This window comes from Berghia stephanieae, chromosome 3, assembly GCF_034508935.2.
Source record: "Berghia stephanieae isolate SIO BIC M18660-M18661 chromosome 3, UCSD_Bste_1.3, whole genome shotgun sequence".
Lineage (NCBI taxonomy): Eukaryota > Metazoa > Mollusca > Gastropoda > Nudibranchia > Aeolidiidae > Berghia > Berghia stephanieae.
Window position 1 is genome coordinate 12,777,087 of NC_088362.1, and position 15,372 is coordinate 12,792,458.

Genomic DNA, 15,372 nt, shown 5'->3' on the forward strand with positions numbered 1-15,372 from the left:
ACTAATCATCTGAAGAGATTTTCATGTCGTGATGAAACATATCAAAAACGTGCGGCTATGTGGTCTTGAATTTTAAAACTCGCTTTCGGATCGGAAGGTCCCGGGTTCAAGCCTTGCTCGGCGCATAGTTGATTCTTTGGAAAAAGCTTTTTGCTCACATTCTCTCACCGTAATCGGGTGTAAAATGAGTGCGTGGCGTTAAGCAGCGTTGTCTTTATCAGAAAAAAAATTGTAATATCGCCTAACAGGCGTCATGTCTTGATCTTCTTGTAACGTGTTGCTTTTGGACAACTACCCTTTGTAAAGTGCTTTAAGTACGTTTAGTGGACATTAATTACACCATGTAAAAGCTCAAACACGGATTTCAAAGTTAACACGAACCGAAAGTAGAAATGTCTATTTTTTCACTCTCATTTTTTCGCTATATTTGACCAGTCGTCTCAAAAGAATTTCATGTCGTGATGAAACAAATGCTTAAAAAAAAACAAAATAAAAAACAACAACAACCGGATTTTAAAGTTGAAACGACCAACATTGGAAAAGTAAATTTGTCATTTTAAGACACTCATTGTTCTAAATATCCCTTATTAGCATGGCCCAAATTTCATATTTTTGACAAGAATTTCAAGTGTTTTACTCTCTGGACCACTCCGACAAATACCGTTTTGAGACAATGGGTAACATTGTATATACATTGAAAGTTTTCTGGTCAAAATTCTAGAAATATTGTTTCGTCATTGGACGACGACGAAGTGGCTTAAATGGTCAGCCAACATTGATGTAAATCATGTAGTCGTTAGATATGAAATAAACGGTTACAGCGACAAAAAAACAAATGATGTGGTCACGCGAAGACGCCGAAGTATGGGGACTTAGTAATTAATATAGTGTAGATAAAGAAAGAAAAAACTAATTCTTAGTCATTACTAGTTCTCTATACTTACTTGTTCACTTACTTGATTAATGGGTAGGAGCAAAGAAATGTTTTAATCAATTCAAAATGACATCATGGTTAGGTGAATTTAAATGTGACTTACAATCGTATAGGAGGCCCATAGTTAAGTCCATAGAGTACTCGCCTCACACTCAAAGGGCTTTGGGATTGCTGTGTGGGACGGGGTTCAGAAAGGAACAACAACAACAACAACACGTTGCGTAATAATATGTGACCCTTCGCCTCAAAACGGTATGAAGTCGAGTTGGTTCAGATGTTGGAAATTGAGTTTATAGCCAGAAATATCAGACTGGTGTTGAGTTTATATGATTTATCGAGGATAATGGACACCGTATATATAGGATGCCAATGGCAACAATTTATATTTTTGACCAGTTTTACATCAAATTCCTCGTTTAAGCATTTGATTCGTTCCGACATAATACCGTTTTGAGACGATGGGCCACATATGCAGGAAGGAGTAGAGTGGAGCGCCTTGATCGCCAATGCAGTGTAGCACAGCACAATATGGATGAATGAATGAAAACATTTACTTTTTGATATCTGACCCACCCCGATATTACAATACCGATTTGAAGCCATGGGTCAAATATTTAAAAATATTCATACTTCTTAACTCTATCCTTACGGCCTTTTTTTCCAGGATTTTCCCCCAAAACTTCACACCTAACCTCTACAAAAATAGATTTATTTCACTCAAACTCAAAATCTGTTAGTTCTTGCAATACATATTCTTTATGCTAAACGATCTCTTCAACATAGTGTGAATATTATACTTTAACTATAGCAAGCATTTTTGTTCAAATATTTTGATGTACAAAAGAAATTAGAATGACAAAAATGTTGGCTGCATCGTAACAAATGTGACGATTTTCCTATGGGAGGTCAGGAAGGGGTTAACCCACTCAACCCTAACACCGACTACATCCGTTGTTTACCCGAGTTACTTTTACCCCATTATTTATTATATTTGTCTGAGACAAATTATAGACGTAGTATCAAAGCAATTTTTTTTTTTAGTTTTTATATTATGTTAATGGTAGTTTCTAGTCTTTGAATGATAATAATAGTTGAATAAACGCTATGTAGGATGCTCATTTTTAATTCTACATTTTTTTTTCCAATTTTGAAAAGTAGCAAAAAATCTCTAGGATTGAGTGAGTTAATCACCTTATCTTTTTTTTTTTTCCAGCAAGTGTCCGAGTGACCAGCAACATGCGTGTGAGTGGTGGTGGACTTAACGGGACCTACAAAACTGCCGAGTTCCATTTCCATTGGGGCAGTACAGATGAGGTGGGCAGTGAACATGCCCTGGACGGACGTAAATTCCCTTTGGAGGTCAGTGCTGGTCAGTCACACTCATTAAGTAAAGACGTTGACCCAGTAAAGTGATATTATGGCCATGTGATAACTCTACGTTGCCAATTTAGCTATTTTTATTTTGATATGAAAACCGATCACTGCACATTGAGGAATTTCAAGAGAAAACATAACGAAATAAGCTTTTTTTATGGGCTTGTAATTGAAAGTTATCATAATTAAATGGTCTAATTAAGATAGATATTGTTTCTTTCTCAAATTTTTCTTTAAATATAAAATAAAACATTTTTAAAGGCTATTTTAAAAAAAATTGTAGAATAATGAGTATAAAAATATATAAAAGCAAGATATTAGTTTTAACATATATTTGGTAATGTGTTGCTGAGATCTGAGTGTAGGATGAGATTGGTATTAAACTGAAAGAAATTCATCAGGATATTTAATCATAATTCAGTATAATCTCTCCACTTTTGACAGACAAAGCAATACCGATACATGTAGATAACATGATATACAGACAACAATAACACTTAACCTGGAAGACAAGAATCAGCAACTTCAGAGCACTATTACATTTTAACTCACTCAGCCCTCAAATCGACTCTATATTACCCGTCGTTTACTCGGGTTACTTTTACCCCATGCCTATTTATTACCTATTTATGAGACAAATTATAGGCGTAGTGCCAAAGCTAATTTCTTTAGTTTTTGCATATTAATGGTAGTTGACTAATACAATCTATGTACAAGTTCATTTTAAATATTTTTTTCCAATTTTGAAAAGTCGCAAAAAAATCTCTAGGATTGAGTGAGTGAGTTAAAAAAAATTCGATAGAGGATCTCATTTTACACATGACCAAATTATGTGAAAAGAATATAGGGCTCAACTATGCGAAGCCCACAACCGGACTCAAACCTACAGGTTATATAACCCAAGTGTCGTACAAATAGACCACAAGACAGATATATGCCGAAACGTTGCTCTCATGTGTTGTCTTCCCATAGGATACGTAAAATCCTCACTAACCTTGTTTTTTCTTCTTTTCAAATCCTATTATTTTGTGTCATCTATATATTCTTATTTATGTCATTCTTTTTATCGTAATTCGATGTATTGTCGAAAATTTGTAATATGGCCTAATAAAGCATCATGTCTCGTACTCGTTTAGTGATGCTTTTTTTGCTAGGTGCCCTTTAGGTACCCTTTGTAAAGCACTTTGAGCACTTTGAGCACAATTAGTGGATAGTGCTCTATATAAAAGCTCGAGTTTTTATATTCTACCAAAAAAGGGTAAATTAAATGTGTTGTAAACAAAAATGGATAATAATATTATACTGCAAGAGTCTGATTATTTTTTTTTTTTTTTTTGATCGACTCATTCACAGATGCACGTAGTTAACTTTGCAGAGAAGTATGGGACGATTCAAGAGGCGATGGTAGAACCTGATGGTTTGGCGGTCCTGGGAGTCTTCTTCGAGGTGATTATTTACTTTAACACTAGAAGAAATCATGAGTGGTTTTCCAAAAACTCCCTAACGCCATTTTTCCCATTTTGGGAAATTGAGGATTATTTTCTCTAAAATTTCTCATTCGGTTTGTTATTTTATCACATTTAAACTTCAAATTAATACAAATCTAGGAAATTTCTTGTGTCGATTGATGTTTAAAATAAAGCTTATCTACGTTTCAATTTATTTCATGGATGGAAAATCTAGAAAAAGTAGAAAAATCGACTTAACGAGGTTTGGAAAACCAGCCTTCAAATCTGCCGTTTTATTAAAGAACACAGCATGTGCTATTTAGGTACCATTACATATACTGTGTTTTTTATAAACAACGACAGAAATATAATTCAATTATTTAAAATGAGTAACAAAATAAATGGTTATGGCAATCATGACAAGGAGGTTAACAATGTTAAAACTTCTTCAGGTTTTGATGACTGAGAGAGATAGATAGATAGATATAAGAGAGCGGGAGAGGAGAAGAAGGAGAGGAGAGCGAGGGAGAGAAATTATTTATTATATTTTTTTTTATATTATGTTATTATTTGATCATTATATATTATATTATTTATTTTTATTATTATTTTATTATTATTATATATATTATTATTATTATGACATGTCATCATATCTTTAAAACTGTTTTGTTGATTCATTTATTTGAGCTCCAGCTTACATCCTAAAACTGTGTTCTCCTATTTTGTTAAGTAAAAAGTATTTCAAAGTAGAACCGTCATCAAGCCTGATATGATCATGGCAGCTTGAAAGTTAAACGTATAGTAGAATTTTCTCTCTAGTTATTGAGTAGTATTTGACAAACTGAAATTAACTCTCTCCTTACCAATCATTTCAGTATTTTCCCAAAATGACAGGCTTACCCAGCAGACACATTGATTCTTTAAACTCAAAAAAACCTCTCTATAAAACAATATTATGTTCATATTAATCCAACAAATATCATTCTTCAAAGTTTGTGATGTACAAAATAAATTTAAATAAGACAAAATATATATCGTGTTGGAACAAATTTGATGATTTTCTTTAGGTGGTAAGGAGAGGGTTAAATAAGTCAAACTACTTGCAAATATTAAAGTGACAAATTAGGGAGCAGGCACTGGGATATTAGAAAGATCTGAAAATTGTGTTTGAAACAGTGCCAGGCAAAGCAAGAAAGGAAAATGCAAGAAAAATAACATTTTATAATCCGATAAAAATTGACTTTTTCGCATCTGTTCTATTTTGCTTTGTCTGGCACTGTTTCACACACAGTTTGTCAGATCTCTATTTTTCAAATATTAACTCACTCAATCCTAACACCTACTATATCCATAGTTTACCGGGGTTGCTTTTACCCCATGAGACAAATTTTTGGCGTCGTATTAAAGCTAATATATTTCATTTTCACATGTTAATGGTACGAGTAGTTCAAAATAATAAAACTATCCATGTACATGCTCAATTTTAACACATTTTTCCCAATTTCAAAAAGTAGCCATAATCTCTAGGATTGAGTGAGTTAAACAAGTTTGATAACCGAACGTTAAATGTGCACTTATTGTCGTAATTGAAATCATTGCCGTAATGGAAATACGAGTTGGTTTATCTTGGTTTGAGAGTTTTATAAATTACATCAAAAAGACCACAACAATTTAATATTCTTGCACCCTTGCATTAGAAATTCTGATAGAGTTTCAAATAGAAGAGCGACCTTGGATACGCGCACATTGGTAAAGAGTTCAAAGTCGCAAATGGAAGATTTCAAAAAATGTTCAAGACACCCTTCAATTTAGCCTCAATAATATTTCTAAAAATAACATGACTGTTTTGTCGCCATCTTTTGTGAATTGGTTGAAAAAGAGGCGGGAAACTGGATTTAATCACAGGATCTCTTTCCTCAAATGAAAAAAAAAATAAATCAAAGTTTCCTCATTCAGTTCATTTTGACTCTAAATTAAATCTCTCAACCCTAATACAGACTATATCCGTAGTTTACCCAGGGTACTTTTACCTCATGTCTATTTATTACATTTATCGGCGATATATCAAAGCTCATGCTTTTAGTTTTTACATGTTATTGCAAGTTGAATAAAACTATCTATGCACATGCTCATTTTAATACATTTTTTTCCAATTATGAAAAGTAGCAAAAATCTCTAGGATTTAGTGAGGTAATTAAGTAACAACAAAATACCAGATTGGCCAGACGAGTCACAAGTTCCCTTGGACATGAGTCCAGTCGGCTATTTGGAGCCTTGCAAAGAGGTCAACTGATGACCAGAACTATGTGACCTTTTGACCTCTATGTACTTGTATAACGATATGGGTTTTCCGTTGGCTGATAAGCCATTCTACGTCACTCAAGTTATATTATACACAAAATTTGGATTTTTTCTTTATTGCTGTTTCCCTAATCGTCGTTTTACTTAGAATGGTCATTTGTGCGGCTATGTGGTCTAGTGGTATGACACTCGCTTTCGGATCGGAAGGTCCTGGGTTCGAGCCTCGCATTCGGCGCATAGTTGAGTCTCTTTACACACATTCTGTCACCGTACTCAGGTGTAAAATGAGTACCTGGCCGTTAACAGCATTGTCTTTGTCCGAAATATTGTTATATCGCCTAATAGGCGTCATGTCCTGTCCTATATGTTAAATGTTGCTGTTGACCAGGGACCCCTTTTAAAGTGCTTTGAACACATTTAGTGGATATTGCTCATTTAAAAAAAATAAAATTAGAATGGTCTTTTATCCTGAATGGAAATTATCATTCTTTCACTAATGTATGACTTCCTTTCATCTTCTAAATCAAATTAGCAACCCATAAAGATATTATTGTGTTGATCCCGTAAATTACACAGAACAACGAGAGCCAAAACTATAGATAGTATGCGCTTGGCAAAGATCATAACATTGCCATCCGGAAGTATAACGGACCAACACACAAAACTGTGTGTATCCATGAACGTTTATAGTCGGGTTAATACAGTTCAGTGAGCATTACTCATAAACGCGGATGGCAAAAAACAATAACAAAAACATGAGTGACGTCATCTTCGAACTATCTATTATCAGAAAACTGCGCATTTCTCTGATGTGGTATGTTGGTAATCTGGAGGTCTGAGGCTCGTCGATCTCCAGTCGAAGCTGGTTATTTTTTTTAAAGAACTGAACAAGTGTGTATGAAAGGTGCCAGACAAAGCAAGAAAGAAAAATACAAGAAATAAACTATCCCAAAATATCAGTCGACCTCGCTTTTATACACACTCGTTCACACTGGTTTTAAGGGCAGCGTGGCTCAGTGGTACGGTTTTTGCTTCGTACCCGAAAGGTACCGAGTTTAATCACCCGCCGCTGCGTTGTGTGACCTTGAGCAAGTCACCTCGTCCTAGCTCACTTTGCGGCTCTGCATGCTCTGCGGCTGACGCCTGGGTTATTCCAGTCTACCCTTGGAATAGACCCTAGAGACAAATTTAACCTTGGGGATGAATAAAGAGAGTTTTATTTATTTCTTTCTTTTAGTTCTTTATTAAATTTATTTTTTAATGCTTTCTTTTCATGTATTTTTTTCTCTGCTTAGTCTGGTACTGATTCACACACCCTTTTCCGATCTTTATCTTACACCAGTGCCTACTCTCTAACATTTTTACATTGATATCTTCTCAATGGAGGAATTAATGTTAAATCAAATTTAAAAGTTAGGCTATTTATAATTACAAGAATAGGGAATGAGATTAACGGAAGAGTAGCGTCCCTTGATTGGACGTCACCTTACAGAGAGATCGTCAATTTGGTTTTGCGCATGCGTCTCTCTCGTCCTCGCTTCCAGTGAAGTGTCTCAAGCCGCTTTCACCGGAAGCGAGGACGAGAGACGCATTCGCACAACCAACATGACGTTCTCTCTCTCTAATAACTTTTCCGCCGGTGACGTCCAATCAAGGGACGCTACTCTTCCGCTAATCTCATTCCCTATAGAAGTAGAGTAGGAAAGTACCAGAAGAAAGAAGAGAATAACAATTTGGCGGCCGCGATGGGGATTCGAACCTGCAACTTTACTGGTACAACAGCTTCGGCTGTCAGTGTCTCTAAAGTCTGAGCTATCGACCAATATCAGCGGTATATAGCTCAGACATAGAGCCACGCTCTCCCCGGCCAGGCGGAGTTGTTGTACCAGTAAAGTCTCAGGTTCGAGAACCCATCACCGCCACGAAATGTTTATTCTCCATTGTCTTCTGGTACTTTCCTACTCACTTCACTTCACTTGTTATTATCAACATAAGTGCCTGCTCCACTCACTTTTCTGAAGCTATTTACAATTCAATTATAAGGATTAGTCCAAATCGACATAATCATAATACAATTATAAGAGCATTGGTCACATTTAGTTTGTTGAAATATTCTAATCAGTCATTACGAAATCAAATGGTAAAGTTGCTATAGTATTTCATGAACTAATTATGTCACTGTCCCTTATACTTATATAATATGCAACGGCAAATCATTTCGTATGACGAATACTGTCTTTAACCAGTAAATTGCCCCCACCGTGAAAAAAAAATTCGCATAAAAAAATTTGGCCTGAAAACTCGTCCTTCAAATATCGATCGATTAAGCTTCATCTTGGCAAAAATTATCAAACCTGGGACATCGCGAAGTCCCTGATTTGGGAGTTTTTGCCAAGATGAGGTCATTGCAATTGATCGATTTTTTTAAGGTCACGTTTTCACGCCAAATGTTTAAATGCGATTTTTAAAAATTAACTGGTTAATTGTGTGTTGAAACACAACTATTTCATATTTTACGAATTGCAAAGTTCACACTGTTTCATCTTTATTAATTCTTTTTTTTTACCCAGCTGTCAGACACAGATAATCTTGAATTTTCGGGCCTCGGTGCAGCATTAAACTATATTCAAAAAGCAGGTAACTTTATGACTTCGTCGTTTCACATAAAGGACATTTATTTACAATAAGACAGGTAGATGTAAAAACATGAGTATTACTAATGTTACTTACTGTTCCACACCTTTTATTATTTTCCAAGAGTTTATTTTTGATACTGTACTAAAGAGAATTTGAACACAAAAAATGTGATACATTATGTCGGAATGTCATCGGAGGAAGATAGAATGGATAATTTTATAATTGCATAACTCATCACATATCAAATTCATCCACATACACAATTGCATATTATGTCTTAATTAATCGCTGATCTATCCTTCATCTCATTCAATTCTTTAATTTCATTACTGCTTTGTTTTAAATTTAAGCTTTTCGAATCATTTTAAGGGGTTTTGATTTTATATATATATATATATATATATATATATATATGTTTGTGTGTGAGTGTGTGTGTGTGTGTCTGTATGTATACACGTATTTGTGTGTTGTGTATGTGTGTATATGCATTCTTTCGTTTATAGTTTACGTGTGTATAAAATGTATTGAAACCATGCTGTATAATAGGAAATTGAATAACATATTTCATTTGACTGCAAACAATTTGCGGCTATAGTTGAGTCCTTGGAAAATGCTCTTTACTTTCATTCCCTCGCCGTACTCAGTTGTAAAATGAGTATCTGGCCGTCAACAGTTTTGTGTCTGTCGAAAAAATTGTAATATCGCCTAACAGGCGTCGTGTCACGTTCTACATGTTACGTGCTGCTCAGGGACCCTTTGTGAGCATGATTAGTTGATATTGCGCTGTATAAAAGCTCGAGTTTTTTTTTTTCTTTTTGTTTTTGATTTTCAGATTTAACTTTTAGATGTGTAGATTTTTTACATTTTTTTTCTTTTCAAAGGTGAGCACAACTTAGTGAACCGAGTTCGACTCCGTTCCCTGCTCCCCGAAGACATCTCCCGGTACTGGCGCTATTCCGGATCTTTGACCACACCTCTGTGTTTTGAGTCAGTGACATGGACAGTCTTCGCCACTCCACAAAAAATTTCGAGATCTCAGGTATAATAATAAGTATCAAATCACTTGCTAATTTTCATGGAAACACTGAATACAATGGATGTTTCGAGGATGAACCCTTCCTCAGCAAAACAATAAACAAAGGAATGTTGAAAATAATCAAACAAATTGTATTAATAAACATGCTGCAGTTCTCCTTTTCATCGTTTCGTTGGCATTTTACAATCCCACACAAACACATACGCACACACATACACACACATTTACTGTTTAGTTAGTATATTACATGAAATTACTTCTGGTAGCTGTTTTCGGTGAAGAAAAGATAGGAAAACAAAATCTTTTATTTGTGACTAGCCGATCAAAACGGTATAGAATCGTGGAGAAAACTAAATCCCTTAAAGTATTTTTAGAAAGAAAATGGTATGACATTCGAACTTTTTTTTTTTTAATTGTCAAAAAAAAAGTATTTTTTATCCTCCATACGAAATAGAAAACAACGCCAAGTTCATATTCGTGACGATAAAGTCAATTACAGCAACTATTCCATCCCGACATAATACCCTTTTGAAGAGATGGGTTCCATTTGTATTTACAATTGTTAAGTCGTGTCAATGACGAATGTAAAGGTGCCATGTCTTGTGACAGTAACCAGTGACAAGATGGGTGACAATAGTCACTGTAATAATGTCGGCGTCAATACCGAGTTTATATTGAAGACACATTGCAAGTTACACAAATTAGCTACCTCACTCCAATAGGATTCTATAGTCTGATATCACGTCCGCCCAGCAACGAGCAGCTTGGTTCTCAACAAAGAAAATCGGTACTTTTTATTCTTTATGCTGGCTAGGACTTTTTCACATGTCATGTGATCAGAATGTAGGAAAAGTATATTTTTGAATGCTAAGAAGCTCTATAAACAGAACAGGAAGTGTTTAATATCCGCCGTGTATGATATATGCCGTACGTTTTAAAGCCACAGGTCGTTAATAATACATAAAAAAGACTATGACTAAAACTAAAATAACAAGCATTGAAAACTATTTAATGAAAATGATAATAGTGGCCTTATCTGTTTTCTCTTTCTAAAGCTTGACACTCTTCGATCGCTGCTTCATGAGAATGGACATGACAAGAATGAGCACCCTCGAAACAATAACCCTTCAAGGCTGGTAGACAACTGGAGACCCGTACAGCCCCTCAACGGTCGTACCGTGTACAGAAGCTTTGAGGGGAGACCCAGAGGCGATAGCTATGCGTCAAATACGCGTTCTTCTACCTCTGAAAATAATGCCATCGTGGTGAAACCTACAGATAATCACATCATCCATTCGGACACAGGGGCGCCGCACGGAGGTAGAAATGCCATTCGTATCAACTTCACCAACCCAATAGAGCAACTATCACGTGCGAATGTTCCTTTCCCTCCGAAAGTAAAAATCAAAATTGACCCGACATCCATTCCTAAAACTAATTCTGTAGGATCACCAGCAAACCCTACCAGTATCAGTTTGAACAAAGACTATAAAGATACCTTGACTGATTTGTCTGGTACACAGTTCCAGAGCGACATAAAAAATTATTCGATTTCGACATCGCAAGGTAATGACTACACACTAAACAAAAATTCGGATGTTATTCAACTTCTTAAGAAGCAACAAAAATTGATTGAATTGCAAACTCAACAGCAAATACAAAAACTAATACAATTGCAGCAGCAACAACAGCAGCTGAATAAACAACTTGAGTTATCTGAATATTCTCAAGGTTTCGGAGGCGGTTCTTCACTACTTCCAAACGTCCAAGCACTAGATGCACAAACACAGCCGGTGCAGCTACCCATTCAAGTTGAAGCGGGCAGATCGTTCAGAAATGGCGCAAGGATTCTTAATGACGGGGCGGTTACCATCGACAAACCTGAAAGAGGTGCTCAAGCTTTTGATACCAAGTGGCCACGACAACCAAGTCAGCTGTCCATTCAACAGCAGCAGCAACAAAAACAACGATTAAATTCATTATTAACGTCTTCATCCACCAAAAATCAGCAACGGGTCGTTGAGCCATTGGATCCAAATTTCCAATTCAATTTTCGACGAGATCAATATCCTCCACAAAACCAAATCTTCCCTCAGCAAAGACCTCAACAGAACAAACAGCAACAGGATCTTCTTAGAGAATCACCCACAACTTCGTTTATGTATAATTCTCAATTACAAAACCAACGACTAAGAACACAACAACAACTGGATGCCAAAAACTCTTTATTCACTCAACTGAACAATCAACACGCTCTCGGACAAACCAAACCCACTTCTATATTACAAAAGCAAGCATACAGAGCCTATCCAGAACAACAGTCCCGACAACAGCTGGAAGGCATGTCAAGGCAACAACGGCAACAAATTAAACCACTTACACTTTCAGGAACAAAGATGAACCCTGGTCAAATTCGAACTCTTTTAGAGAAACTCACATCCAACACAAGACTGCCTGCCGGACCCCAAACACTCATGTCACCAGCTGCGAGAATGCTGCCACCTGTGGGCGGTGCTAATTCTATATCTCGGCCCGGTTACACTGGTGGACGTAGGGCCATTAATTCAAGAGACAATGCAAGAGAAATTCCAAGAACGACCAGCACCCGCCTTACAGACCAAACCAAAAACCGAGTTCCTCCCACTCTGACATCTGGTATGAACCCAATTCCGTATTCTAACACGCAACGCATTCAAAGGGTTCAAGGTAAAATTGCCCCGCAAATTCCAAATCGACGCGGGAACTTACCATTATCACCATCATCTTCTCCTTCTGTTGCTTCTTTACCATCTCCTTCCTCGTCGTTAAATTTCGGCAATCAATGGACGTACCAATACAATAGAAATAGACAATCACCATCATTCAACAGAGCCGGTGGAAACAATAATAATTGGTTCTTCACGGACACGAATGCGCAAGGACGACAAGACGACGTGCCATACGTGTTTTTACATCGTATACAAAAACCAGTGCGAATCAGGCGGCCCTTTTATGAACGATTATATAGAATGTAGAAGAGATTCGTACAAATGCAGGGCTTGTGAGATATCATTAATTGAATTAAGGGCAGTAACCCGATGTATTGGTGGGTGATTTGTTATTCATTTGCTCAGCAACTGAAATGCTTTTAAACATGTTTATCGAATGGTGCACCTTCAAGAGGACACATTGTCAGTTTTTTGTAAAACTCAGATTATCTGCATACAACTGCAATATTATAGATTTTACCCGAAGATAAATAGCAGCCTTAAGGCTCTGACGGATATTGTATATAACTGAATGATATTGCAACAAGGTGGTTGTTTCACTGTTTTTACATAGAACCGATGGCACAGTCGTATTGTGACAAACTGAGCAGTTGAAGAAAATATTTTGATTCGATAATATATAAATTTGAAAATTCTTATTCTATGTCCTAACATAAAACGAATTAATTTATCACTGTATTATGTTTCCAAAGCAACGGGTTAAATAGGACTATTCGATAAAGAAAAAAAATGCTGTCCTTTATTTCTGGTTGCACCAGAGATAAGCTAAATGAAATAATAAAATGAATGGCACAGATTTAAGAAAGAAATACTTATCACAATATATACTATAAAATCGCCCACAACTGCCCTCAATGCTTCCACTCCATTCGTTCCCAGATTCACCTGTAGAATAATTCGTCAGCTTCCCCCAGCTGTAATGTTTATAGTAATATTAATAATAATAAAAGTACCACACATTTTCGAAGCGCCTTTATCCACATGAGAGTTTTACAATGTAAAACCGTAGCCATCGTTATGTTATAGCCTGACACTGAAATCCAAAAGAACTGGTAGTTTGACGTCATTATTTGGTTTTTGCACCGCCTAGTGAGTTGTCGTTAGTAGAGCTCATGGAAACAAGTGGTCCCATTGATTGAACTATTGAATACAACTCACGACTTGTTTTCTTTTGTGGCAAAAGACTGGCATTTTGACGTCATTTTTTGGTCAGTGTCAGGCCATAACTTTACGAAGGCCACGGTAAAACCCTACAAACTGTGAAGTGATCCTCGACGATATTGGAGGTTTCCACAAGACGAAGAAGAAGAAGAAAAAGAGTGATCTCCGGTGCTTAAAATAGCTAGTTCAATACTCTAAGATTCCAAAGATATAATAATGGCAATGACTGGTGGGTGTTGATTACATCATTTGATATTAACTGTTTGTCAAAACGCCATTCTTTAAATATCAAATTATTATGACAAATTATCATTATCAAGTTTAGAACTTTTAGTTAGTTTAAAGAAATGTCCGAATCCATAAAGAATTCATTATGTTTCGTTCTATTTTGTCAAGTAATTATCTAGTACCCGGGGCGTGTCTATATTATTGGTTGATTTGGTGCCTGGCACTGCATCCATCTTTTTAAAACCGATTACAGTATTTTTGAAAATAATAAAACTGAGAAATGATATATACCGCCTCTTATTTATTTGATAATGTCTTTTCTTAAATTTTTTCCCTTTCATTTGTATTTACAAATATAGCATCTTTTAAGTCGTTTTCTTCTAATTCTGGCACCACCTTATACTGTAAACATGCCACGCCACTGTCTAGTACACAGACAGCGTTGTCGGAGATGTATTGTAATTTCGCCTAACAGGCGCCACGGCTCGTATTACATGTGAAGTGTTGCTGTTGGCAGCAGCTTCTTATGGTTCACACTATTATGTTATGACGATCGACCCAATCAGCAAAGTCCGGTCCGCATTCGTGCACCGTCGCGAACCGGCCTGGTAGCATCGCCACAACACACCTTTCGACTAGATGCTCTGCCGTTTCGGGTTCTTGCCCACAGCGTGGACATATTGGACAGGAAGTTAGACCCCACCGATGTAACGCACTTGCCGTCAGGCAGCTCCTCGACCGAAGCCGATTCGCAGCTACCCAGTGTCTCCTCTTACTGGTATCAAAGCCTGGCAACTTCTCACCAAGCTTAGAGGAGTGTAGGTCCCCGTCCCCACGAGGGATTGAATTCGTCCAAACCGACTTCCATCTCGTATGTGCACCGTAGTCAGGGATTCTGCGTACAAGGGTTGCCGGGACTTATTTCGGCTCGAAACGGGGGCACCGTTCATTATGCGCATGAGAGGGGTATCCCCATTCCCTCTCTCTTTGATCTTACTCAGCCAGTTTCCCGTAATGGTCTCCCTCCGGACATCGGGGGGCTGGATCGCTGCCATTATCGGGCCCCATTCTCTAGGGGTTGTTGCTAGCGTTCCCGACACTATATGCATCGACTTGCGAAGTTTTACATCCACCTTCTCAACGTTTCTGCTTCTACCCCACACTGGAGCGCAATACTCCGCGGTGGAATAGCATAGTGCCAGGGCGGATGTTCTCAGTAGCGCTTGGCTAGCGCCCCAAGTCGATCCCGCCAGCTTCCTCAGAAGACTGTTGCGTTTCTCTATCTTCCGGGCAACCCCTTCGAGATGAACCCGATAGGTAAGGCTGCGATCCAACGTCACCCCTAAATATTTTGGACGCGGCTCATATGGGAGTGGCTGGTCCCCGACTAGGACATTCAGTTTACGGGTGTGCCAACCACTGCATAAGTGAAATGCAGTGGCCACGGTTTTTGAAGTGTTCATCTTCAGGTACCACTTGTCA

At 37.2% G+C, this 15,372-nt stretch overlaps 1 protein-coding gene across 2 annotated transcripts in view; it reads left to right on the forward strand.

The window, feature by feature from the left end:
- The window catches only part of LOC144967159 (uncharacterized), a 64,653-nt gene extending 50,477 nt beyond the window's left edge, over window positions 1-14,176 (forward strand). Inside the window, exons 5-10 of one of the 2 annotated variants that reach the window (XR_013644331.1) lie at window positions 2,148-2,293; window positions 3,662-3,754; window positions 8,631-8,697; window positions 9,579-9,736; window positions 10,789-13,509; window positions 13,721-14,176. Coding sequence is in view for 1 of the 2 variants with exons in the window: in XM_078904055.1 (XP_078760181.1) it covers window positions 2,148-2,293; window positions 3,662-3,754; window positions 8,631-8,697; window positions 9,579-9,736; window positions 10,789-12,747 (2,423 nt within the window). In the remaining variant the exon portion in view is untranslated. Of the gene's footprint in view, window positions 1-2,147; window positions 2,294-3,661; window positions 3,755-8,630; window positions 8,698-9,578; window positions 9,737-10,788 lie in introns of both variants that reach the window. The other variant, XM_078904055.1, reaches the window with a different exon arrangement.
- The last annotated feature ends 1,196 nt before the right edge of the window (window positions 14,177-15,372 follow it).